Source organism: Cydia splendana, chromosome 4 (genome assembly GCF_910591565.1).
Source record: "Cydia splendana chromosome 4, ilCydSple1.2, whole genome shotgun sequence".
NCBI classification, from domain to species: Eukaryota; Metazoa; Arthropoda; class Insecta; order Lepidoptera; family Tortricidae; genus Cydia; species Cydia splendana.
Window position 1 is genome coordinate 15426593 of NC_085963.1, and position 27854 is coordinate 15454446.

The window sequence follows — 27854 nt, forward strand, 5'->3', positions numbered from 1 at the left end:
GCTTCATCCCCACCGTCCAGTACTTTTAGTATGTTATTTTAGTTATTTAATACACCATTCCCTACAGCTATGCCAAAATACGCTTATACACGAACACGAATTATTTCCCGCGATTTGCAATTTTTAGGGTTCCGTACCCAAAGGGTAAAACGGGACCCTATGACTAAGACTCCGCTGTCCGTCCGTATGTCACCAGACTGTATCTCACGAATATATGTATGCTGCCGCTATAACAACAAATACTAAAAAGTACGGAACCCTCGGTGTGCGAGTCCGACTCGCACTTGTCCGGTTTTTTTTTGTTTACGTTTGGTGAGCTATGTGCCCAGGAAGCTGAAACGGAGCCACTTCGCGCTCATTCGATCAATAAGTTCTTAATTATTTAAACTAAATTTCTGCGGATACGTTTTTGGCTCAGGATCCAATATTATTTTACGCTTCATTTAGTACGCGTTCATACATGAAATTAATTAACTTTAACTTAACGACTAGGCGTATTCAGATTATAATAACAGGTTATTAATTAGATCTGGATTTGTTATGGACATGACCTGTCAATGTCAAAAGTGACGTTTCTGGTTGTGGTTGAAAAACATATTTACTTAACCTTTTCGACGCCGTGTCAAACACAAAAGCTGTCACTCGGACGCCACGTCACCGAAGTCACAGAATAACTAATAGTACTACCGTACAGAAAATTCACTCCTTCACAAAAGTCAGGTTTAGGTATAAAATTATACCTACACTCGCCGCCTGCAACAAAATTGAAACTTATAACCGCGCACGAACGGTGAATCTTCTTTGCGCGAGCGCCACGTGACACGACTATCGTGCGGTCGAGCGGCAGCCCACTGCCATACACCTGCCGGCCCGGGCGGCGCGCCGGCCAAATGTACCTAAACTGCGTAGTGACACCCCCCTGCCAAAGTGTCAAAACTGAAATTGAACTTTATGCATATGCACGTAGGTCTATGTTTCTCTGTGGTCTGTGACCGGTTAATCCGTCTTTGGCGTTGGACCTGCGGTGCGGTTATATCGGTCATTGGCGTCCAAAAGGTTAATATGTCACTTTTCACACTGACAGATCATATCCAACACTCCAGATCAAATTCTTAACCTGTTATACCAATCGGAATGCGCCTCCAGGACTATAATTAGTTGATCAACATATAAAACGCGCAACTTCATTATCCTGCCTATTGTCGATATAACACAATTTGCAGGATGTCATTCAAATTAACACTAACTGATGTTTCCAAAATATGCTGATCTTTTGGAAACATCACATTTACCATTACCAGTTATAACATGCTTATGGCGTCCCTTATGATTTCGGAACAGATTACATTGAGTCTCGTACGACAAATATGGTGTACAAATAAAAACTCGTAATGTAAAAATCCAATAAGGATTATAATTTATTTAGAAAAGATATATACACTTTACAATTGACCAATGCATTGAAGCATCCTACACAGATATTATCATTGGTATAATACATTATATTTATTATATACAATATTTTTACAAATCTCTGAACACTATTTTAGTGTCATTTTGTGCTTTAAAATTCACAATAAAAGAGGATTTAATTAAATGTATAGAAGTTAAGATCGAGCTGAATTCATCAAACGAATTAAGTACTTATTTCAAGGTATTTATTTTAAATGATCCCACAAATGAATCACGTCTTAACTTACATATTGCTTCTTTTTCAATACAACTAGCATTGTGAACACAAAATGACAATAAAACGCGTCCAATTTGATCAAAACTCAGACTGACACATGTTTAAAATGAAGTTCAATGCAATTAATTAAAATAAATGCTTTGGACATCATGCTTACGTGGTAATTTAATTACTGATGAGATTAGGAAGACAAGGCACGTCTTCCGATGTACTAAGAGTTACTTAGTGATATTAATGGTAAAAGGCGGAAACGTCGTCGTAGGGACCCAACTATACATAGTCGTTAACACTGATACCTTTTATAAAATAAATAGGTAAATGAAGAGGACTAGAGGCCCATAGATCGGAGGATATCTCAATCCAGAGCCTGTATTCTACGACCTATTAGATCTATTTAATATCATTATTTTTGTGAGCCCGATTTCACTTATGCGTCAGATTGCGTCATAGCAAGATTCACGTATTTCTAAGTACCAAATAGATAAAGTAGGTCACAGAATACGGCCCTGAAGAACATTCAGAGTGATACATTTTGACGACCACAGAACGCTTAAAGTATTATGGTATACACATTAGGATATTTAAACAAGAACACATTTTAAGTAAATATTATTGCATGTATCACATTATATTACTTCTCACTGTGTAAGCGTTTTGTTCTGTTGCTTATATCACTATTAAGTGTTAAGGCAAAACATTTACGGTATACGACGACATTGTCCGATAACCAGTAGGCGTATTATGGATGGCTTTATCCACGTGATACGATGATACGCCACTTGATATAACTGTCACTGTTTAACACAGCGAGATAGAAAGTGACGGACACCGTTTTATCTCGCTGTCACGTAGACAAAAACGACCATAATATCCGCGCAGGTATCCGATGTCGATAGATGTCTTGTCAGCGATAACCAGGTTTAAAGTACCCACGTTATGACTCCAGTTTTAGTACGGCGTGTTTCCAAGTCACGAACGTCCGTCAATTTCACGTAACACTAGCTGTAATTGTTAGTGGAGTTACTATACACGGAATTTGTTAATCTCTTCATGTTAACCGAAGCACTGTTACCGTTCTTCTCTAGGCCCGCTAAAAAGTCTTCCAATAGTTTTGCTAAAGCCTTTCTTTTGAACCTTAACGATTCGTTTATCACTTCACGTATTAGTTCTTTTTTAATATCAACACTGCCTTTTAATTGTTTTAAATGTTCAAACAATTTCGCGAAATCTGAAACAAAATATGTATTAGAATAAAAACAATGATTTATCAAAAACTTACTAAATGTTAAAGTTACTTTCAGAAAAAATAATTCAGTATGCGATCTTACTATTACATATTGAATATGAAGTGTATGTTGAATATGATAAAATTTTACAGAACAATAAAGAAAAAATATACATGAACATATTATTAGAATAGATAGTGTAACAGCTCCACGCGCAACCTATTAAGTTTCTTGACATTGACAGCTCAATCACGACTGTCATTTATTTATTTAATCTTTATTGCACGAAAGAAAAACCTTATAGTACCAAAAGCGGACTTAATGCCATATAAAGGCTTATTGTTAGACATCTGAGACGATAATGTTAGTCTTCGAGCGGTAGTTTTCTAGTAGAACGCAGTTTGTTTTGCCACAAATTTGTTGAACAAATGAAACGAGAATCTAATACAAAACAGGCGGACGCAGCAAAACCTTCAACCGCAACATACTGTATGATTTTCACTAAGCGATGGTTTCGCCATAGAGAAATATAGTAAGACAAGACTGCTCACTCCATACATCAGTTTTGGTCGGTGACTTTCCGGTCGGTGCTACATCTATTGTCACTTGACAGTACTACTACTGCTACTTAGCAGTGCTGATGATTCCGCTACTCGATCCTAGATGTCGACTATGAAAATAATAGTCTTTTTGGTACCAAAACTGATGTATGGAGTGAGCAATCTATGTATTTTTTTCTCTATGGTTTCACTAAGTTAAGATGGTATTTCATCTGTCCAATATCTTGGTTCAAAGTGTATTTTCGTCTCACATTTTGCTCAATGAGAGAGTGAGATGCAATTCACATTGGACATAGAAATTGAACAGGTGGAATCCAACCCTAACGCACTAAAATTATGGCAATGCTGATATACTAACCTCTGCCCGGCCGACGCACGGCTCGATACACTTCCGATCTCACGGTGAGGTTGTGTTTCCTGATGTCTGCGAGCTCTTTCCGAGTCGGTTGAGTAGGTGCAGGTGGTGGCGGGGAAGGTTTCTCTACCTAAAAATAAACAAAACAAATGCAATGATTTATTGAACGCATCTATGATATTGAAGGAATCTGACGAATGTGTCTTATATCGGAATTTGGAATTACATTGTATGTACGAATAAACAGAGTTTCAAGAAAACCGTGCTTGTTTCATGCTTAGTTGACGTCAGACCTGTAGTCTTGAATTCACTTTTTTTTCAAGATGGTCTTGAACTGAACTAGAGTATATTCGGATTTTTTTTTTCATTAAAAAAGCAATAAACAAGCTTCCATAGACAGTAAATAACCCTAAATCGACGTTATTTGTTCCTGGATTTCCACTTGAACAAGTTTTATTTAATCTTATAATGCGTTTTACCTTAGCATACTACGAATTTCACAAACGAAATTAGCGCACCAAGTAATTTTTGTTAACTCTGCTTATATTATTTCATGATTACTTGCAATGTTGCAAAATTGCAAGTCTCCATAGAACGAAATAGAATACAAATGTGAGAATTTCGTTTTTATGGCTGCGGTGAACGTCTTCGTTCGGTCTAACTAGACACCGTCGTGGTTCAGAACATAGATTGTGCGCCTCTGAGGGACGGAACATATGGTCTAAGATCCCACTATCCCGTTTCTATGGTCGACCTTCACCAATCTGTCTGACGGATGAAACTATGAAAATATGAAAGAAAATATGTTCCTGAACTTAAAAAATAGGGTTGCCTAAAGAAATCCGGTCAAGGCTATTTTTATTAAATTTTTGAAAAAAAATTTTTTTCTTCAAATTTCACCGATTTGTCTGACAAACGAAATAAGTTCCAATGGAAAGTATAGAACTTGTACAACATAAATCAACTAGGTTGCCTATCTTTTTCCGGTCACTATTATGTGGTTGCCGTGTTTAAAGAGGTGATTTTATATCGATAATTGTACTCATCTGTCTGACGCTCGAACTATACATCAAAATGATGGTAATTTTATTGCAAATACAATGGCATAGGGTTGCCTGCGAAAATCCGGTCACAAATGAGGGTTGCCAGGCTTTTCATTAAAATAAGAAGGGAAGACTTTTAGCGATAACTCATAAACGGCTGAACTGATCAAGTTTGTTTTAATTTTATTTGATTGAGTTTTTTAAGCACTATTTTCATGATTTTTTTTTCATATTTTTTGGACAGATGTTTCAAAAGTTGGAAGGAAATACCTTTTTTTTTTTCTAAACGATTATTTCCGAAATAATTCACTTTATCAAGAAATGTTGTTTAAAGACCCCTATTCATTTTGAAAGGCCTATCCAACGACACCCCACACTATGAGGTTGAAAAGATAAAAAAAATTGTCACAGACATTTTGTTTCTTTCAAAGCGATTATTTCCGAAAATATACACTTTATCAAAAAATGTTATTCTACAACCCCTATTTATTTTGAAAGACCTTTCCAACAACATCCCACACCATAGGGTTGACACGAAAAAAAAAATTCTCACATACATTTTGTTTCTTTCGAGGCGACTATTTCCTAAAATATTCACTTTATCAAAAATGTTTTTTGAAGAAACCTATTTATTTTAAAATTCATATCAAATGACATCTTACAACATAGGTATCAAACGACAAAAAAAAGAAAAAATGTATGTGACAATTTTTTTCGCTTCAACCCTATAATGTATATGTCGTTGGATAGATCTTTTGAAATAAATACGGTTTTTTAGAAAACATTTTTTGATGAAGTGAATATTTTAGGAAATAATCGCCTCGAAAGAAACAAAATGTACGTGAGGATTTTTTCTTCGTGGCAACCCTATGGTGTGGGATATAGTTGGAAAGGTCTTTCAAAATGAATAGGGGCTTTAGAAGAATATTTTTTGAACAAGTGAATATTTTCGGTAATAATCGCCTCGAAAAAAAACAAAATGTGTGTGACAATTTTTTTATCGTTTCAACCTTATAGTGTGGGATGTTGTTGGATAGGTCTTTCAAAATAAATAGGGGTCTTAACCCTTTTATAAGGCATATGGGTTCAGAAATTATGCAAAATTGAACCCTATCCCTTTAAAATAAAGTTCAATATCAGGTGGGAAATATATCCCCTCTGCCTTACAAAGGGTTAAAACAACATTTTTTGATAAAGTGAATATTTTAGGAAATAATCGCCTCGAAAGAAACAAAATGTACGTGAGGATTTTTTTTTCGTGTCAACTCTATGGTGTGGGATGTTGTTGGAAAGGTCTTTCAAAATGAATAGGGGTTTTAGAAGAACATTTTTTGATAAAGTGAATCATTTCGGAAATAATCGTTTAAAAAGAAAAAAAACAAGTTTTCCCTTCTTAACTTTTGAAAAATCTGTCCAAAAAATATGAAAAAAATCATGAAAATAGTGCTTAAAAAACTCAATCAAATAAAATTAAAACAAACTTGATCAGTTCAGCCGTTTATGAGTTATTGCTAAAAGTCTTCCCTTCTTATTTTAATTAAAAGCCTGGCAACCCTCATTTGTGACCGGATTTTCGCAGGCAACCCTATAGCATTGTATTTGCAATAAAATTACCATCATTTTGATGTAAATTCAAGCGTCAGACAGATGAGTGCAATTATCGATATAAAATCACCTCTTTAAACACGGCAACCACATAATAGTGACCGGAAAAAGATAGGCAAACTAGATGATTTATGTTGTACAAGTATACTTTCCATTGAGACTCATTTCGAACGTCAGACAAATCGGTGAAAATTGCCGAAAAAAATTTTTTTTTCCAAATTTTATTAAAAATAGCCTTGACCATATTTTTTTAGGCAACCCTATTTATTTATGTTCTGGAACATATTTTCTTTCATATTTTCATAGTTTCATCCGTCAGACAGATTGGTGAAGGTCGGCTATATGGGGGATCTCCTACTAATACACAAGCGACGAAATTAAATGCACATTTTAAGATTCCTGACAACATACCAAAGACAGCTACGTAATTTCGTCGGGTTCATTGTTACCCACCATAAAACCCTACTATATTCAAGGTCCCCCACCTTAATAAAAACCAAGTAAGACTGTGACAAGGTCAAACAGTAATAACGCTTTCTCTGCCACTCCTTCTGAAAGATACATAAGACTATCCCGTTCGGTCATTACCCCCTAACGCTCATGTCTGATCCAGAGTTATACCGGTGGGTCGACACTCCTCCTTTCGGGCATTCTCGGCTCCGTTCGGCTCAACATTGCTCCGAGCAATTATTCGGCACAACTTGACGTCCCTTTGCGTGCACAACCACAGATAAGATAATGACTTGAATTTTGACAACCCTAAATAGCCGAAAGGGATAGTGCCATACATTAGAAAGGGACAGCGTGATTCGTCCCCTAATCGCTGTCAAACTTCGGTTTTGTAGCAAGTGTCCTTTCTGTACAGTACTATTATTTATTCTGTGGGTATAATATATTCATGGTTGACAATGAGCACAGACAAGAGATCCTCCAGACTGAGCATAGTAGCTCTACCCCCTCTGCCACAATATACGGTAGTTTTACTCCATTTTCGAGTCGAAAGTGTCTTTGTGTGACGTCCGTGTCTTTGAACGGACCAATCACGGCACGGGACCTCGCTCACCTCGTCCCCCGCACCCCAGTATTTTTGGCAGCATCGGTTTCATGAAATAATTGCTCTAAACTCCGTCTAGAGGATTCCTAGTCTATGACAATGAGGCTTACCTTCTTCCGAGGCCGCTTCCTGGGGCGGGCCAGCGTGTTGGTGCCGGCGGCGATGCCCTGTATGATGGCGTTGATCTGCAGCTCCTGCGAGTCGTGCGCGGGCGCCGCCGCCGACACAGGGAGCGGCGCCGGCGCCGCCTCGGGCGACGGCGAGCGCGGCAGCTTGCCGCCCATCGTCGTGTACGCGTCTGCAGATACATTATACGGTTAATGTTTTACTCTACTGTCCGAGAATGCTGTGTATACTAGGGATCATTTTAAAATTCACAAAACATATATTGACCAGTTCAAATACAAATAAAGTACCTAATTATACTTTAATTGCCTTTTGCTCAGTCTATTTTTATTGATAAGTTCTGTTATAGCCGCTAGTTATACAGGGTGGAAAGGCACGACGATCCTTCCCAGAAGTATTAGGTCGTTTAAGTGATACAGAGACTATTGGTAATGGTAAGAATCGTTAATTGAGTAAAAAATAAAAATTGCAAAAATACTACTTTTTAACTGTGGTGATAACCCTATAGCATGTGCACATGACGGCTAGATTAAGGATCTCCGTCGGGAAAGCTCGGGACTTTACACTTTTTTCCGATCGTTGACAGTATCGCAATGATGTATGAATGACGCATAAATGTCAAATAAATCAAATGCATGCAAAAATATTACAAACAATTTTATTACTTTCTTAGATAATTACTTTTTTCCAATATTTAATACTATCTTCTTTTCACATACGGTGTTCAAATGTACCTCCGTGTATTACAACGCCGCCGCAGCCCATACCCGAGTATGTCGATGCACATGCGATATAGTGTATGCTCTTCGTCATTTATCCTCCGCAGAAAGCACCAATTAGCCTTTGTCTCATTTCGTCCGCAGTTTCACATTCCGTTTGGTTTGGTACACCATATCTTTTACACAGCCCCACAAATTTAAATAGCCACGAGCATCTAACATTTTTATTTGAAGAATATGACATTCAATAAGTATAGTTCAATGAAAATTTAATTTCAAACATCAGACGTCTTGTCTATTTCCTACCACGCAAGAAGGTTTGTTAGTTTGGTATTGAAGAAGTATTTATTCTTGATTTATTCTTAGTATTTCATTTTTGCAAGTTCATTTGGTGCAACTAACACAACCTACATGTAATTTTTTATTATTTTAAATAGTTTCCAATTATTCGAAAATAATTTTGTGAAACGTGTTAAGAAACTAAAACCTTTTTATCAGTCAAGGAAACCAGAGATATTTATAAGACGATTGCGTACTTTTGAGTGGTTGTCAATGTCACCATTTGAACTGTCGTTGTAAACAATGTTGTGGTTAGTATTATTAATATTAAGGAATAACATAACTATTTCATTCAAGTATTGAACAAGTGGAACCACTAAGAAAGCGAAAATCCTGCAATGATTCTTACCGTGCTGTAAGCAGACCTAAAAATGGTTAGATGGCAACAAATTAGCATAATTTCCTGTCGAATACTGATTGTTTACAAGTAAGTTCATTGACCCTGTCACCTGTTAGGGTTAGAACAAAGTAGTTTTTTGCGTGGATGTTTAAAAGGTCATAATTTAGAAACGGTTGCCCATATTAACATAGTTTCTATGGAGAAAATATAGAGCTTAGGCTAAACTATCTCCCATTTCCGGAAAGGATCGTCGTGCCTTTCCACCCTGTATAATGGTGTAAAAAAACAGTATCGACTTTATAATACCAAGGTTACCCAACCGATCAAACATACTATTAAAAAAGTTGTATTTATCAAATCTAACACAGAGATCAGACAGGTCGGTCAGACGAAACGTTGAACCGTTATTCATAATAATTATGAAAAGTGTATGCGACGGCGGCTCCGTACACCGATTTACCCGCGTAATGAGTTTTGGGCTGTACACAATGAATAGGTTATATAGTATATGTAGTTTCTAACTGTTATAAGTATCTTAGATTGCTTTTCTTTTTAATTTATTATTTTTTTCTTCTCTCTGTATCAATTGTAAGTGTCTCTGTTTGGCCCTATGGTTGACTGGTAGAGTATTTATTTCATTTGGCATAAAGTCCGCCATTTGTATTTTCAACCGACGAAAAAAAAAAACGGAGGAGGTTCTCAAGTCGACGCGTATATATATATATATATATATATATATATTTTATGTATGACCACGCATAACTTTTTACAGAGATGTTCGATTTTGATAATTATTTTTTTATTGGAAAGGGTATACCCCGAAGTTGGTCCCATATAAATTTGGAAAAAAAAATCCAACCTTAAGGGTAGGAAAATAGGGGATGATTGATTTTTTCACTCACCGATTGTAACGTATGACCACGCATAACCTTTTACAGAGTAGTCGTAATAATAATAAAAAATTGGAAAAAAATCCTACCCTAAGGGTGGGAAAATAGGGGTAATTTATTTATATTACAGAACAAAATAATAGTTAAAGTAGGTTTATTAATATAACAGTTAATAGCTAAAGCAAGGTAGGTAGCTATTTTAAAAGTAATCAAAAATTAAGCATGTAATAATTTGTATAAATTATAGCCACAGAAAATTATAAAATAAAAACTTTTTAACAAAAAAAATAACCACCGAAAAAAAACTAAAAGGAAATAAAAAAACCGGCAATAACACGAAACGAGTCGACCAACAAAAACAATAGCACACTGAAAAGAAAAAAATAATTATTTTGTCTTCAATAACGCAAGTGAATACCTATAAACTATGTATATACATACTTCTGAAATCAATCACACAAATCTGCGTATTTATATATTTACAATCTGTTATTTTTGGAGTCGGTGCCAGCCTCAAACAAACTTGAGCACCTTAGTGAAGCACCTTAGTGAAGCACCTGCACCGACTCCAAAAATAACAGATTGTAAATATATAAATACGCAGATTTGTGTGATTGATTTCAGAAGTATGTATATACATAGTTTATAGGTATTCACTTGCGTTATTGAAGACAAAATAATTATTTTTTTCTTTTCAGTGTGCTATTGTTTTTGTTGGTCGACTCGTTTCGTGTTAGTGCCGGTTTTTTTTATTTCCTTTTAGTTTTTTTTCGGTGGTTATTTTTTTTGTTAATGTTGTTTATATTTTGTGCAATAAAGTTTAAATAAATAAATAAATGTCCCATAATAAAGTACTGACCTCCATTCAGGAAGGGTTTGACGACGGGCGGCAGGTTGGGCGGCGCGAGCGGCACGACGGGCAGCGCGGGCGCGGCGGGCGCGGCGGGCGGCACCAGGGACGGCGACGGCGGAGGTGGAGGCTCGCACGGCGCCGGCAGCACGCCCGGCCCGCCCGGCTCCAGGTGGGGAGGCTCCTGTAATATGAAAACAACATATTAGTAACAGTCACTATCTTGAGGTTTACATATCTGAATAGAAGATATGGGTAACTATTGCCGTCAACAGCAACATTTCAACCACTGTGGACAGGTGACAACTGACAATATGTATTTGAAAACAAAAAATTTAAATTGACGTTATACTGTACGTACCTCAGGCGGGCGGCCGGAAGGCAGGTCGGCGGGCACGGGCGCGAGCGGCGAGGCGGGGCGGCGCGGCGGCTCCGGCGCGGCGGGCGCGGGGGAGGGGGCGGGCGGCGAGGGGGAGGGGGAGGGGGAGGGGGAGGGCTCGGGGCGGGGGGAGCAGGGGGACAGCGCGGGCTCGGAGGGGCGGCGCGCGGTGAAGTCGTGCGGCAGGGGCCCGGCCTTGCGCTTGGGCGGCGCGGCGCGCGGGGGCTCGGCGCCGCGCTTGCCGCCCGCCCCGCCGCCGCCGCCCGACCCACGCACGCCGCCCAGCCCGTCGATGTCCGCCTCGTCCACCATCATGCGCTGCAATACACATACAGTACGTGTTAGATACCTCGTGACGTAGACAGACGAAACGAAACGAGCGTAACGTTCAAGAAATAAAGTGTGAAAATATAAATAATATAAGCCCATAGACTAGGAATCCTCTAGACCGACTTTAGAGCAATTATTTCATGCAACCGATGATGCCAAAAATGCGGGGGTGCGCGGGACGAGGTGAGCGAGATCCCGTGTCGTGATTGGTCCGTTCAAACGACGAACGAGTTCACGGACGTCACACAAAGACACTTTCGACTCGAACATAGGAGTAAAATTACCGTATGCGTGGCAGAGGGGATAGCGCGACTATGCTAAGTCTGGAGGACGTTTTGTCTGTGTACAAGCCACATAAACTCTGCACCCTACAATCTGAAAATTATAGCAGCTCCGATTAAAATGACCATAAACTTTATTTCAGTCGCCAATTCAACACCGGTTCCTTTTAGTAAAGTTCTCCTACACTAAAGAATGGTTGGTTGTACCAAATCGTCTGTTAAGTGTTCGCATTTTTTTTTCATCATCATCATCATATCAGCCAGAGGACGTCCACTGCTGGACATAGGCCTCCCCCAAAGAGTGCCACAATGACCGGTCTTGCGCCACCCGCATCCAGCGGACTCCCGCGACCTCTACCAGATTGTCAGTCCACCTTGTGGGGGGTCTACCCACGCTGCTGCGTTTTTTTTTACATATGGAAAATTTCATAATTTATTATGTCACAAATGTTACTTCAGAAATAAAAGTGGACACGTTCCCATAAAAAAAATACTCAAATCACTATGTAGGTATGTGATATATGAACAGTTGCCTCCGTATTTCCTAACATGTGTTGTCGCACAAGCTGCGTCTCGATCTCCCGTAGCTGCGGTGTCATGCGCTTGAGGTACTCCTGGTAGTTGCCCATCTATGCCACTGGCATCAAATGCTGGTTGTCTTATAAAAAATCCCGTCAAAATTTTTGTTAAAAACCATACCTTATCTATCTTGAATGGATTCCCGAACATATGTTGTCGTACGGGCTGCGTCTCGATCTCGCGCAGCTGCGGCGTCATGCGCTTGAGGTACTCCTGATAGTTGCCCATCTGCGCCACCGGCATGGAGTGCTAGTTATCATATAAAAAAACCGACAAAATATTTGTTAAATAACCATACCTTATCTATCTTGAATGGATTCCCGAACATATGTTGTCGCACGGGCTGCGTCTCGATCTCGCGCAGCTGCGGCGTCATGCGCTTGAGGTACTCCTGGTAGTTGCCCATCTGCGCCACCGGCATCGAGTGCAGGCTGTCCTCGTCCACCAGCCGCGTGTGCGCCAGAGACGGCTGCAGGAAGTTGGCGCGCATTCGGACCACCTGCAAATTAATACCATAATGTAAGGGAATGGAGTCCGGAGCACAGAATAAATAATAGTACTACCGTACAGAAAGGAAACTTCCTACAAAACCGAAGTTTGACAGCGGTTCAGTGTCGAATCATGCTGTCCCTTGCTAATATATGGCACTATCCCTTTCGGTTATTTAGGGTTGTCAAAATTCAAGCCTTTATCTTATCTGTGGTCGTGCACGCAAAGGGACGTCAAGTTGTGTCAACCCTAAAAATTACTCGGAGCAATGCTGAGCTGACTGGAGCCGACTTTGCCCGAAGGTAAGAGTTTCACACCCCTGTCCGGAGTAACTTCACATATGTGACGTTCCACGGACGTAAGCGACGCGAGTGACGTAAGCGCCAACCGCCATAAAGTACCTCTTGCCGTGGAACGTCACATATAAGCACCAGAGTAGAAAGCTTTGAGAAACTAGATTTTATGTATAATAATAGGCAGGAGGCAAAGCCACTAGAGCAACCGAAATGACATTATTTTATATTAATTACATTACATTGATTTTTCATTCAAATATTACATATAAGAAAACCAATACACAAAATATTGTTTTACAGATGCTCAAAAAGGTCGGAAGATCAATATGACCTTGGCAGCATGTTTACTATTCGTAATGCAGGATTGATAGTGCACGCACTTAAAAATATCACTTGCGCACGTCCTTATCTACAGGGTATAGCGTAATATTTACAGCCGCATATTATGCACAATAGTTTTAATAATCGTAATAATCGATATCTTTATCTGTAATTTGACTTATGTATTTGAAAGAAAGGGTTAAAACATAATTTAACTAAATCAGGACCGTAAAGTTTTATGAATAAGGGGGTATGTATTTAAGTATTTATATATCGTTGTCCGAGTACCCACAACACAAGCCTTCTTAGGCTAATGTGCAATAATGTCCTATATTTATATTTATTTATTCATACCTGATCCAACAGATCCCTCCGCTGTATATCAAATGGATTTCTATATGTATGCGCCTGATTTTTGTTTCGTCCACGTGATAGGCCGACTACGAAGCCCCCGAATTCGTTGAGCTGGTCGCGGAGCGCCGAGAACTTGTCCTGGAGGCACGGGTGCGTCGTCAGGTCCTTCTTGAGCGGGGAGCGCGGCATCACGCGGACGCTTTCGGCCACCTGCAAATTTCAAGTAATATGTATTGTAATTGGACGAAACTATTTACTACAATAATACTTTTATCCACAACAGGGACCGAAAACGGAACTATCCTTAGTCTTTCAGTAAATGAGTCAAGAGTCGAACGTTAACTGCCGACCAAGGTCGACAGAAAAGGCTTTACCAGTCAGTTGATTTCAATATCAGCCGTTCAAAAGAGAATTTTGCTGACAAGCAAGTATGTGTTTGAATAACTCCTACTTGTATAATATTTCCGAAAAGAACTAAATAAAATAACTCACCTTTTGACTATTATTCGAAGAAGCCTTATTAATAACATCCGCACACAGCTTCTCAAATTCTATTTTAGCTTGGTTTTTCAGTCTTTTGAGGTAATTCAGTACGGAGAAGCTGAGTGAGTTGTCCTGCGTGTCAGGGATGAGACTTTGGACCAACGGCGCCGATGCGCCCATCTTCGCCAATGCTCTTCGTAATGGCTGAAACGTTAAACGTAAGTATGAATCACATGTTGTTTTGTTACTAACTGTTAGAAGCCATTTTTAGAAAACAATTTACAGTCTTTGCTTAAAACAAAATTTCAAGTCAATTTAAACAGCAAAAAATAAATTTCATTAATTAAAAAAAAAAGTTATTTAAATTGGCACTAAACAGAGAGACGATAGAATACTAAGATAACGATATTATAGCTGTAATAAATCTTTTAGTTATACGAAGTCTATAAGTCAAGTTATTAAACATTATCAGAAGGTAAGAAAGCCTTAAGACTTTCAATTATTAGCCAGTCAGTAAGTTATTCAATTGTTTAAAAGCAATGCATGACTGCTTATGACGCATGATGACCAGCTTGCATAACAAAACAGCAGAAGCAGCTTACCGTGACATAATATGAAGGCATCCTATCTAGATACTGCTGGAAAGCCAACTTCCACTCCGGAGTGGGCTTACACCGATGCACTTTGAAGAGGTCATCGAGAAGCGGTAGCAGCACCGGATAGTTATATGGTAGCACAAACAAATTCACACACGTGAGATTCGTTGACGCCTTCAGGTAGCCAAACGGGTGGGTCACTTCGGAGTTCTTGCAACCACTGTTTGCTATGAACACCTGGAATTGGTAAGATAACAATAAATAAAAATTATAGCAGGAATTAATATTATTTGACTCTTGAAGTAAACAGAAAAACAGAAGCGTATAATAATATCTGCTCTTTGCACGGTACGATATTACAATATAGAACATGCTTGCTACTACAACTGTTTCAAACAACGCCATTACAGTAAAATCACAAGATGTATTTTCGTCAAAGCGTATGGCAATTAAATAGAGGTGTCGATTTTAGAAGACATGTCTCGTCCAGTATTAAACGCAGTTCGTAACCAAAGCTCATGGTGTCAAAATATAAACTCCCGTTTTTTCATAGCAACGTCAACAACAAGGAAAATAAAAGCAAACGTTTGCACTGACCTGCCAGCAAATGGTAGGTTGTTTCCTGGCGAGAATGAACTGCGTGAGCGGGCTTGGCTCGAGCTCGTACTTGTCGAACGGCAGGTTGTCGATCACCATCGGCTCCTGGCTCGAGCACGTGAACTTGACCGCGGGGTGCGCAGACCGCGGCGGCTGAAAACGTACAATACACATCAGTGTGTGCCTCCGGGACGTTTCCAAAATAGCGAAATTTCCCCATGGAATTTCGGAAACCCTCATATTTTTATTGGGAACGATATTTTCCATTTCCAAAATAAAAAAAATCTTAATTTTTTGTGAAATTTCCGAGAACTTTTCGATTTTCTAGAAGCTTTTCGCAACTTGCACATGTGTAAGTACAGATGTAGTGCATAATCATTTCTAATGTATTTTCCTGAAAACGTTTGTATTTGTCATGCTACTTCAGTCAACCTCAGTACTTTTTGTACCGAGACTGTCTGAAAGAGCAAGATACGTTCGAACGTCTCCGTGAAAATACATTAGAAACAATTATACACTACATCTGTAGTATCTGTACACACATGACACGTATTTCCCATAGATATCATATCAATAACTCTACGCATGATTCATTGTTATTAAATTTAATCAAACAATAATCGAAAACATTGATAAGGCTTTATTAGTATGTAAAAAAAACTAAGCCTACCAAAGGAGGCGTATTGGGGTAAGGTCTGATGAAATAAAAAACTCTTAATTCTAAGCCAAGATCCACTTCGGGTCGCTGAGCCAGCGAAGTAAGTAAGTAAGTAAGTAAGTAAGTAATTCTAAAGGTCTCAGGAATCGGCCAGAAATCAATAGTAAATCCTTTTGCTCGATTAGGGGTTCCCGACTCGGATCACAAGACCCCGCCGAGGATTAGAGTATGTAACATTTGGAACCCTATTTTACGTTGCTTGACTGCCCTAAAAATAGTATGCTTACCAAAGTAGGCGCGTTAGGGTCGGGCCGGAAAGACTCTGGGATCGGCCAGAAGCCGACAGCGAAGCCCTTCTGCGAGACGGTCCGCGGCACGTAGATGAGCCGGCGGCAGGAGTGCCACGCTTGTGGTGCACTCGGACCTTGGTTGGTGGTCATGCTGCTTTGGTACGGCCCGCCGTTCCATCGCTAAAACATTATCTGATTTAGAAATTTTGTGATTCACGTGTTAGTGGTTAATTTAGACGATGCGAGAACTCGCATGCGAGTTTCATTACTTTGCGGTTTTTGATCTGTCGGTTGAATTGGACGTAACCAACAGTCCGCAATGTAACTAAAATCGCATGCGAGTTCGCGCGCCGTCTAAATCAGCCCTTAGTCATATGATCATAGGATTCATAGGCTAATAATACAGTATGATTTCATGTTCACCTATCGGTGTGCAGTGCACATGACAAAGTAGGCTATGGTGTGACTTCGAGTTTAAATACGTAGTAATAAAACCTAACTGTAATCCAGTCCTACAAATAAATGGTTCACAAGTACAATATTTACCTAAGTATCAAAATTATGTTACGTTTTGTTTTTTCTGGGTATTTTCTTCCAGTTATGATTTTTTTTTTCCTAAGAAATAAGGCATACAAATAACAGTCACACCTAAACCAAAACAATTGAATTCGTTTTGAGTTTTTGTTTATAGTTGGGTGATTTTACGGTCTCCTTCTTCCTCGCGTTATCCCGGCGTTTTGCCACGGCTCATGGGATCCTGGTGTCCGTTTAACAACTAATCCCAAGAATTGACGTTGGCACTAGTTTTAACGAAAGCGACTACCAATCTGGCCTTCCAACCCAGAGGGGAGACTACGATTATTTAATTTTACGGTAAATTATATTAATCACAACTTACCCCATTCCTTTCATTATCCCCTTCAATCTCCTTCTCCTGTTCCCCATGAGTGACCTCAGGTTCCGCTGGTTCAGTCCCATCTTTCACTGTCCCCCCATCGATCGGCGGGGGATCGGGTCCGATCTTCTCGAAATTGATCACCACGCCGCTCTGGACCTTTTGGACCAAGCTGTCGATGCATTGCATCAACATTCGGTGTGACGTGATGCAGTAGGACCGACCTGTAACAATCAATTTAGTTAATAGTTATTTAGTAAACTGGGAGACGCGACGGCGCTTCAAGACTAAAGGGAAACGACTTCCCTCTTCCAAATGCACAAGAAGGCGGGATAGAAAACATACTTATTACGAATTTAAGAAGTATTTTAAGCTGACAAATCAGCAAGTTCTTATAATCCTGCAACACGCATGTGGCACCCCTGGAATAAGGGTTTCAAATAAAATGCCAAACGCGACGGTTCGCACGCTTGTTTACCAGTACCATTGCAAAAAAGATAACTACGTATTATAAAACAGTGAGGTAGAGGTCGGTTCAATTGTTGACACAATTTATAACCCATTTATAACAATAAGCATAATTGAATTCCACACCGACTCCACTCCTGATTCCTAAGGGGGTTTCTTGTTTAACGTCGCTTTATTACGGATAGGTCAGAAACGTACCTAATTATTTATTCAAACATGACCATTTAATGTGGCTGCGGTATAAGTGATGACATACTTCCATCGTAATTGTTTTTATAGACATATGACGTTATTGGGCTCGCAAAGTATTTTTTGCGCATGTTTATATCGGGTTATAGCCAACCTTATTACATAAGGCATAAGGTTCACCGATGTAGTTAACAGTGTGGGCGATGATACCATGACTCACTGACAGTGTCAAAACTGACATATACGCTAACTTCTACGTAATTTATATATACATCTCGCTCGCACTAATATGCGAGTACAAGCGAGATGCATAGAAAGTATGTTACGTTCTCGATAGCGTATATTATGTCAGTGCCAAACTGGTGGTAGCCACACAGAACAGCAAAAGTGCTAAGGTGAACTTCAAGCCACGTGTCGCAATGGTTTTCTTATTTAAGTACAACAGTTTACTTGAATACGGAACAACTTTAAACATGTGCAATTGTTCAGTCTTAAAAGCAACGAGTGGCGACGTAACTTTTATATTCAAAACTTTGAATGAATAGAGCGTTTCTTTTATTTTTTGCCATTTTTATATATTGTGACCTTTTATGCCACCTTTGTGTTATTTCTAGTCAGGATCGCGAGCCCTTTTCATCCTTCCATTCCAAGTTTCCATACATTTTTGAAACATCCTTTTTGTTACCGCCAAAGTATATGGGGAAATGGTAACAAATGGGAAAAAAACTCCTTTATCCCATTAGGATCGAAAGAGCTCGTGATTCTGAGTAGAAATAACACAAAAGTGGTAAGCAACAAAGTACTTAACAAAAAAGTTCACAATATATTAAAATGGCAAAAAATAAAAGAAACGCTCAATAGGCAAGTTAAAACAAGCTTTTGTTGTTTATTTTTATGTTAGGTACTAAGATTGTTGGCTTGAAGTGAAAGTAGTGAAACGACATGCAAACTTTTGCACAAACACGGCATTTTAATTTTCATTTATGCGCATTTACATAGTAGCTTTCAAACTCGAGTAAATATAATGGATGAATCATAATAAAAGCCTAAAAAAGGTAAAAAAATCACAATGTTTATGTGACACAGATCACCTTGACACTAAATGAACCGTATACACATGCGACCACAAAAACTAGTTGGACAGGTTTAGCGTAGGGCTCTCACTATCCCCTTTTTCGCACGGAGCGCATTTGTTTTAAATAATTGACGTGTGAATCATGCTCATGGGCCCTTCTTTTAGGGTTCAGTGCGAAAGGATCTCTATGAATATTTAATTTTGTCTGTCCGTCTGTTTGACAATGTATATGTATACAATACATCATCAAAATCACTACACCTTACAAAACAAAGTCCCCCGCGGCGTCTGTCTGTTTGTGTGTTTGTATGTTTATTCGCGATAAACTCATAAATTTCTGAACGGATTTTCATGCTGATTCACCTATCAATAGAGTGATTCTTGAGGAAGGTTTAGGTGTATAATTTGTTAACCCGTGCGAAGCCGGGGCGGGTCGCTAGTATGGAATAAAACCGGGTTTTTATACATATACAAATTAATCAACCCTTAATTAAACAAAAATGTATGGCATTAACACATACCGTACGGAACCCTCGGACGTAAATACGATCCGATGTTAAAATGTATGCGGCATTCAATTTTAATAATGTACCTAATTTATACATTGATATTAATCAATTATTTGTATGAATGATACGATTACGATCGGAAGCCATTGAATCAGATGATCATTAGCGTATCATAATTTTTATCCTAATAGTTCAGACTGACTTATGTACAGTATTCTTGGAATTTCAATAAAATGCATGTTCATTTACAATGCTTACTAATTTTATATACCTCTTGAATCCCACAAACGCATCAATGCGAGCTAAGTATACGGTACTTATAGTTGGTCAAGCAAATCTCAGTCAGTAGAAAAAGGCGCGAAATTCAAATTTTCTATGGGACGATAACCCTTCGCACCTACATTTTTTAAATTTGTCGCCTTTGTCTACTGACAAGATTTGCTTGACCAAGTATAGTAGGTAGGTAATCATTGACAATTTAGGTAACGATAGGTGACGTGTCTTAACCCCTTGATCACCAAAGTCGGTCACAGACGTGCGCTGTTTCAATTTAATGTTAACCATCATGCATTATTAGGTTTACAGTATATATGGTCCTACTTTCCCGCACTCCTCTATCTCCCTTCGGTCATGTTTTAATTTATCGCCATTTGTTTCAATTTTCCTCTTTCGCACTTGTATCGTAAATAACTACATATTACGATAGCGCGTCATAGGCGTGGCGTAGGGTAAAAGCGCGTGGCCGGAGTCCCTCGCGGTCACCTGAATGCTAGCTATTAGTTACCAATGAGGACAATAGTTGGTCTCAGCAGAATAGTTCTCACAACTCAATGATTTTAATTATATAGCAGTTTTTTCCTAGGGGCTATTCATAAATTACGTCATTTCAAATTAGGGGGGGGGGGGGGGGGGTCTGGACATCGGATGACGGTAGCATGAAGTAGGAGGAAATGGGGTCATTTAAAGCATGATTTTTGGATGATTATAGGGGGGGGGGGTCAAAAATCGTCAAAACTCGATGACGTAATTTATGGACAGCCCCCTAGATTAAACATTTATCACTTAGGTAGGTTATACATTGATCACTTACCACCGGTAACTTCACACATGGCATCAATAGACGACGTGTCTAGGACACGAGCTCCGAGTCCGTCTCAACTGCAGGAGTAACAATGAGAACAATCTCTGGTCTCAACGGATTGGCTCCCGTGTCAGCTTTTAGCCAATGACATAGCAGTTTGTTGGCAGATCAAACATAATCACCAACCACCGGTAACTTCGCACATGGCATCAATAGACGACGTGTCTAGGACACGAGCTCCGAGTCCGTCGCAACTGCAGGAGTAACAATGAGAACAATCTCTGATCTCAACGGATTGGCTCCCGTGTCAGCTTTTAATACCAATGCCAATGACATTGCTGTTTGTTGTCAGGTCAAACATAATCACTTACCACTGGTAATTTCGCACATGGCATATTGAAGCGACGTGTCTAGGGCACGAGCCCCGAGTCCGTCTCGACTGCAGGAGTAACAATGAGAAAAATTTCTGGTCCTAACAAAACGACTCCCGTAACAGCTTTGAGTTAATTACATAGTAGTTTGTTGGCAGATTAAACTGATCACTTACCACTAGTAACTTCGCACATGGCATCAATAGGCAGCGTGTCTGAGGGCATGAGGCCAGAGTCCGTCTCGACTGCAGGAGTACCAATGAGAACAATCTCTGGTCTCAACGGATTGGCTCCCGTGTCAGCTTTTAATACCAATGCCAATGACAGCATTTTGTTGTCAGGTCAAACATAATCACTTACCACCGGTAATTTCGCACATGGCATATTGAAGCGACGTGCGACGACAAAAGCTCCCGAGTCCGTCTCGACTGCAGGAGTAACAATGAGAACAATTTCTGGTCCTAACAAAACGACTCCCGTACCATCAGCTTTGAGTTAATTACATAGTAGTTTGTTGGCAGGTTAAACTGATCACTTACCACCAGTAACTTCGCACATAGCATCAATAGGCGACGCGAGTACCAATGAGAACAATTTCTGGTCCTAATAAAACGGCTCCCGTGTCAGCTTTGAGTAGTGTTGTGAATAACGCTCATTTCGAGGCTTAAAGACTCGAACCCTTAAGACTCTCGAGGCTTAACGCCTCAAAGGCGGCATAGACGATTTCTTACATCCATACGCGTAAAATAAATAAATACAATTGTCAAATATAGTCGAATCTTCTAGACTTATGAGTCTTAAGGGCTCGAGTTTTTAAGCCTAAAAATAAGCGTTATTCAAAACACTGGCTTTGAGTTAATTACATAGTAGTTTGTTGGCTGGTTAAACATGATGAGAACAATCTCTGGTCCCAACAGAATGGCTCCAGTATTAGCTCTGAGTCTATTATATAGATAGCTAGATCGTTTGTAGGTTAAAGATAATCACTTACCACCAGTAACTTCACACATGGCATCAATAGGCGACGTGTCCGATGGCACGAGGCCCGAGTCCCTCTCGACTGCCGGAGTTCCAGCCAATCTAAGTACCAATGAAAACAATCGCTGATCCCAACGGAATGGCTCCCGAGTCAGCTCCGAGCCTGGTATGGGGCAGTTCATTGGTAGGTTGAACTGTAAAGAAAGGTAATTTTCTCTTATTCATAAACGCTCATCCACACTAATTTTAAGTTTTTAGCTAATCTAATAATTTGTTGTCCTTATTCACTTTGGCATTTGTTTGTTAAAAAGAGATAAAACATATTTTAAACTATGTGAGACATTTAACGTTTTATGAATGCGGAGGGAAGATTATTAATTTAAAAGTCTCATTTTTCCCAATGGTATCCTCTAATAATCTCAATTAGTAAAATGTATAATTTTTTGGTGAAATTGACCTAAACTCATATAACATTTTTTTCCTTCTCTTGGCCTCAGAAATGCGTGATTTAAAATCTCTCGTGGGCACCTTGTATAGGGTTTTTGACTACTATTCAAATCAGTTTCTTTTTTCGAACTGTCAAAACGATTTTGCTACTATGGAATTTATATAAAACACTAGCATGTGACGTCACAATCAAATTACCCATGCTTTATAGTTTTATACGGGTAATACTTTATAGTAATAATTATCTGATGCTTTATTTTATTTCATGCATGGTGTAAAATAATTAATTTTAAATACAGTCAAATACCCTAATAATAGGGTATACGGTATCGTCTTGGGTCGTCCCATTCGTTTTTCGTCAAGTTCTTAAATTAGCCCTATTCTGCTTTCGTCACTCATTCTACATTCGTCACAATCGTCGGTGGCTTTCAATGTAGAATGAGTGACGAAAGCAGAATAGGACTAATTTAAGAACTTGACGAAAAACGAATGGGACGACCCAAGACCCGGGATACCGGGTATACTGCTAACTGAATAAAAGTGGTTTCTGCGTATTGCATCACATGTACATATTACGAAATTTTATTTTGTAACCGCAGTAGATATGCTGTGGTTGAACCTTCGTAAAACAAACTTCTGATAAGAGAGCTATTACTATAGCCACTATACACGGTGGCTAAAAAATAACTGCATTCCCGTTGCCAGGGAGGTTTTGGGATTATACTGAGCAACTTTTACTATGGGACCAACCCCAAATCGCGAAAAATAAATCTACCATCCCATAGAAAATGGACCAGCCAAAATGTATGAAACAGCCAAATTTTTTTCGCGATTTCGGGGTTGGTCCCATATTAAAAGTTGCTCAATATAATCCCAAAACCTCCCTGGCAACGGAAATGCAGTTATTTTTTAGCCACCCTGTATGTAGGTATTAAAATTCGAAGTAAATTTCTTTTTTGAAATGAGTAGGACACCTGATTTAAATCACAAGAGATCTGCGTCAAATCAATTAAGGGAAACTTGATTTAAATTAATATTTATGTCTGTGAATAACTAACTAAATAAGCTAAACCAATATTGTTTATTAATTCAATATATACTGATTGCATATATAATGGCAATAGTTAATTTTGTATTTATGCTGTATTGTATTCCTGATTGTAAGTAAAAAACATGGACAATGTTACTGGCAAAGCTAACCAATAAGTACCAATAAAAACATTGCCAGCTAGGTATAGGGTAAATTGCCAGCAAATTGGACACTTAAAGAAATGTCAGTCAGATTCATTTCACTACTTAATTTCCATTATGGAAACCATTACTAAGTTTATTTTAAACATGGTACAAGAGTATTTTTTGTTATGTTGTAAGTTCATGTGTTATCAGAACTCCCAGAAATTTTAGGTCATTTGGACTAGGCATTTCATTTTACCAGGACAGGGGTAGAGAAACTTAAGAGAAGAGCCAATCACAGTTTTAGAGTTTCAAACAGCCACAAAAGTTAATTTGATTGGTAAGTAAGTAAATATTCCTTATTGCACCAATAATTATACATTCTCCTAAGGTATGGGTATTCATTGGTCTAAGTCCTATAAGCATTTATTGTTGACAACCAATCTGGCCTAGTGGGTAGTGACCCTGCTTATGCTGACGGTCCTGGGTTCGAATTCCGGTAAGGGCATTTATTTGCGTGATGAGCACAGGTATTTGTTCCTAAGTCATGGATGTTTTCTTTGTATTTAAGTATTTATTTATAAATATATTATGTGTATCATTAATATCATTATCTGAGTACCCATACCCACAATACAAGTCTTCTTGAGCTTACTGTGGGGCTTAGTCAATTAGTGTAAAAATGTCCAATATTTATTTATTTGGTGTCATGAAAGGCCACAATTGCCATTGTAATTTTAGCATTTTAATTTTGTGGACATTGCCATGATTGAGAGCCCTTGCCTAATATTTTTATTGAACCCTTAAACCACCATAAAGCAGTACTACTGCTCTATTAACCTGTGTGATAAAATAATACTTATATGCACACAAGCTGTTATTGTCTACCGTAATGTTAACTTTTTTTTGCACCTAATTGTTTAAAAACTAATAGGAAATTTGGTTTTGATGGGCGATTGTAATTGTAGACAATTTACGGTGACACCTCTGGACTACTCTAGAGTTGTAAGTGCTGTAGGCTATAGCTTTTATTATGAAGATAGCTAATATGGTATAAGGTTGGAGGAGGTCTACACCAAAAGGCACACCCAATTGCGGGACATTTAGTAGTTTACAAAAAAAATTATAATATCAATTTAATAACTGTTGTACCCAAGGATTGGAAATAAATGGCTATATATAGTTGGTCAAGCAGATCTTGTCAGTAGAAAAAGGCGGCAAATTTAAAAAATGTAGGCGCGAAGGGATATCTTCTCATAGAAAATTTGAATTTCGCGCCATTTTTCTACTGGCAAGATTTGCTTGACCATCTATAGATAAAATATGGTATAAACAATAACAAAAAAATAAGAATACTAACTTCTTCTTGAATGCCAGCATTGCTTGATAGTTTCCCTCCATCAGTTATAACAACAATGACTGAAGGCTCCAAATAGAAGGGGCACCGGCCCTGGCCATATGTGTCTATGCCTGTCTGCATGCGGTTTATGTTCAACACATCAAATGCATGTTTTAATGCAGCGCCCATTGTTGTCAGTCCTAGGCATTGCAAGTTTTTCAGCTCATTTATAAATGTTGCTAAATTTTCCTTCCATCCAGCCTGGAAAAGCAAAAAACAACAGTTAAATATCATTTCACTTCCAAGATCTAGCGGTATTAAAGGTATAATTATATTGTAATTAAAGGAGCTAGTATAAGATTTAAAATTATTGTATTTAAGAGATTTACCATGGAATCCCACAAAGCAATGCCTGATACTATATGATAAAATACTTATAGGACCTAATATATTATTACTTTGACCATATAAAGATGATCATTTGAGCAAGCACTATTGAAATCCAATATGATTTTATGAGTTTTATGACATGTAAAAGAAATACTAATATTACTTAAGGATTACTCTATACAACGAGTAATGCATAACTCAATTCACTGCTATGCGTGAAGTACACCGTGGTACAAATTCATATTTCCCTCTCTTATCGCCATTTTCGTCGAGTACCGGATTGGCCAATAGGATTGTGCGACGAGAGCGCAGTCGCGAACGCTATCGCGGAGGCAGCAACGGTGGCGGCAGCGGTTTGTCCTGTTTACGTCGTTCTGTCTATTTCAGTAAAATTCGCACCTTCAAAGTATGGACATGAACTGGACTGCAGATCATAGTGGTTCTACTAAGGATGCTACAAAACCGGCGTCACTATGCCCCTTTATGCACATGATAAAGAAAATAATTTGAAAACGTGTTTACTTCGATAATACTAACCTTGATGTTCGCGGGTGGCTCTTCGAAAGTTAGAAGCATATACCTGTCACCTCTGCTTTCAGGGGAACGTTGACGTACCTATGAAGTAAAATTATGCAGTTTTAGCAATCACGCGATAAACAAATAAATCACAAAACGAGGCGGTTGACGAGTCGATGACACTGCACGTACCTTTACGAACGTTTCCACAGCGCCCTTGGCTACATCGAGCAATGTTGGGCGTCCGCCCAAATAAGCTCTTTGGTTCATAGAAGCTGATGTATCTATTAGAAAAACTATTATAGTCATCGTGAAAATTGCCTAAATATTCGTCTAAATACATTAAAATATGCGCACTGTAATGAACTAAGAACAAAAATGGCCGCTACATCGTACGCAGACTCGTTGACAGGCGACCGTCCGACAGCCGCTTCGACGAGCAGCTGAACAAGCTACGCCACGAAGACTCCAAAAGTACCACGTGACCTAATCATACGTTCGGGTATTTTCGGTTTCCAATAGAAAAACGTTCGGGTTTGCTCGGAAACTCGGCAGCTTAGCTTTTATGTTGCCATAATATGTAACACATTTTCCTTTTTAATTATATTTAATTATCCCCACAACTCGCTTATTTATAGCTGCTGTGCGTAAAATGTACATTACTTTCGAGTTTGTGATATTATACACCGTGTTTTTATTGAATTCCGTTAACTTCGGGGTATGGTTAAGTACGTTTAAGAAAACTAATTGGCATAGTTAATTTTCAAATAAAATTTTATTTTTGCTAAAGAAACACAAAATGTTTAAAAAGTAATTAAATGTAGCATATAGCGTTGTTGTAACATGGGCATTACATTTAACTCAACCAAACAATTGAAATCTGTGACATATAAATGTCATTTCGAACATGGATCGACCGAGATTGTACTTAAGTTTAGCAGCAAATGTATGAACTCATTCTAAACACTAATTAATATGTAAACCGGCCCTAAGGCAAGTGTACACGCTTGTAGAGGCGTTATAGGGAAAAAAAAATATTGATTATCTCCGAAACGAAGTTAATTAGAATATCGGTGTCTTTGAGAAAATTACTTGATTTAAGCTCAGGACTGCACCTTTGAAATTAACGGAAATAAAAAAAAAAACACGGTGTAGAATGAAATACAACAGGTAGGTTGTATACTCTGGCACACCCAGCTTGTCAGTAGAAAAAGGCGGCAAATTAAAAAAAATGTAGGCGCGAGGTGTTGACTGCCCATAGAAGATTTGAATTTCGCTTGTTTTTTCTACTGACAAGGCGGGTGTGCTTGAGTATAGTTAATATTGTTCAATAGGTTATTTGTAGATGGCCTTTTTTCAATTTCCTTTTAATTTTAGAGTTTATCGGAAAACGCCAAACGGTGGATTCTAATTTCCTTAACAGTAGACCGTCAGGACTATTGCTAAAAATGATGCCAGTGGGATATAGCAACTGTCAAATCGACATTGCTAACAATAAAACATTTAGGTATAAAAAGTACATTTGTATCCCAAAAAAAGTATTCATTATTTATTTTTGCGAAAATATTTCTTCTCGAATTGCTAAGAAAATGAGAATTATCCATTTTTCAAAAAGCCTTAATATTAAAAGGTTGGGATCAAAGCTATTCAGATGGTTTTAGCCCAAGAAAAACGTTCTGACTTTTTATGGTTTCTTTACATAGGGACCATCATTCTTCTGATGTCGCTTTTTCTTATCTTATGTCATACTAATGGAAGCTAAAATAACACCATTCCTTGGCATTATACAATACTATTAAACTACTAAAGTTTGATGAGGTGATTTTTTCGCCTTAGGCTTGAACCTTAATCTGGTAAACAAAGGGCATTGTTTCTTTAATGCAGTGCGGATAGCTGCCAAATCATCCACTAGTGAAAAGAATGAGCCCGTTTCAAAATGCAAATTTACTTTCCTAATCCTATTTCTATGGTTC

General features: G+C 38.6%; 1 protein-coding gene across 3 annotated transcripts; it reads right to left on the reverse strand.

The window, feature by feature from the left end:
* Positions 1 to 1394: 1394 nt before the first annotated feature.
* LOC134790031 (integrator complex subunit 6) lies at positions 1395 to 26479 on the reverse strand. 3 transcript variants are annotated; one of them, XM_063760778.1, is made up of 16 exons: positions 26074 to 26479; positions 25903 to 25980; positions 24997 to 25236; positions 22030 to 22210; positions 17349 to 17569; positions 16448 to 16630; positions 15503 to 15655; positions 14912 to 15142; positions 14319 to 14513; positions 13827 to 14036; positions 12665 to 12865; positions 11159 to 11494; positions 10807 to 10981; positions 7644 to 7831; positions 3835 to 3961; positions 1395 to 2918 (listed from the first exon to the last, which is right to left on the reverse strand). In XM_063760778.1, the coding sequence occupies exons 1-16, from the start codon at positions 26188 to 26190 to the stop codon at positions 2689 to 2691; spliced, it is 3066 nt and encodes a 1021-aa protein (XP_063616848.1). In that variant the 5' UTR covers positions 26191 to 26479; the 3' UTR covers positions 1395 to 2688. The 3 variants fall into 3 exon arrangements, with proteins under 3 accessions (XP_063616848.1, XP_063616849.1, XP_063616850.1); XM_063760779.1 differs by lacking the exons at positions 22030 to 22210; positions 24997 to 25236; positions 25903 to 25980; positions 26074 to 26479 and adding an exon at positions 21215 to 21292; XM_063760780.1 differs by lacking the exons at positions 22030 to 22210; positions 24997 to 25236; positions 25903 to 25980; positions 26074 to 26479 and adding an exon at positions 20677 to 20711.
* Positions 26480 to 27854: the final 1375 nt, after the last annotated feature.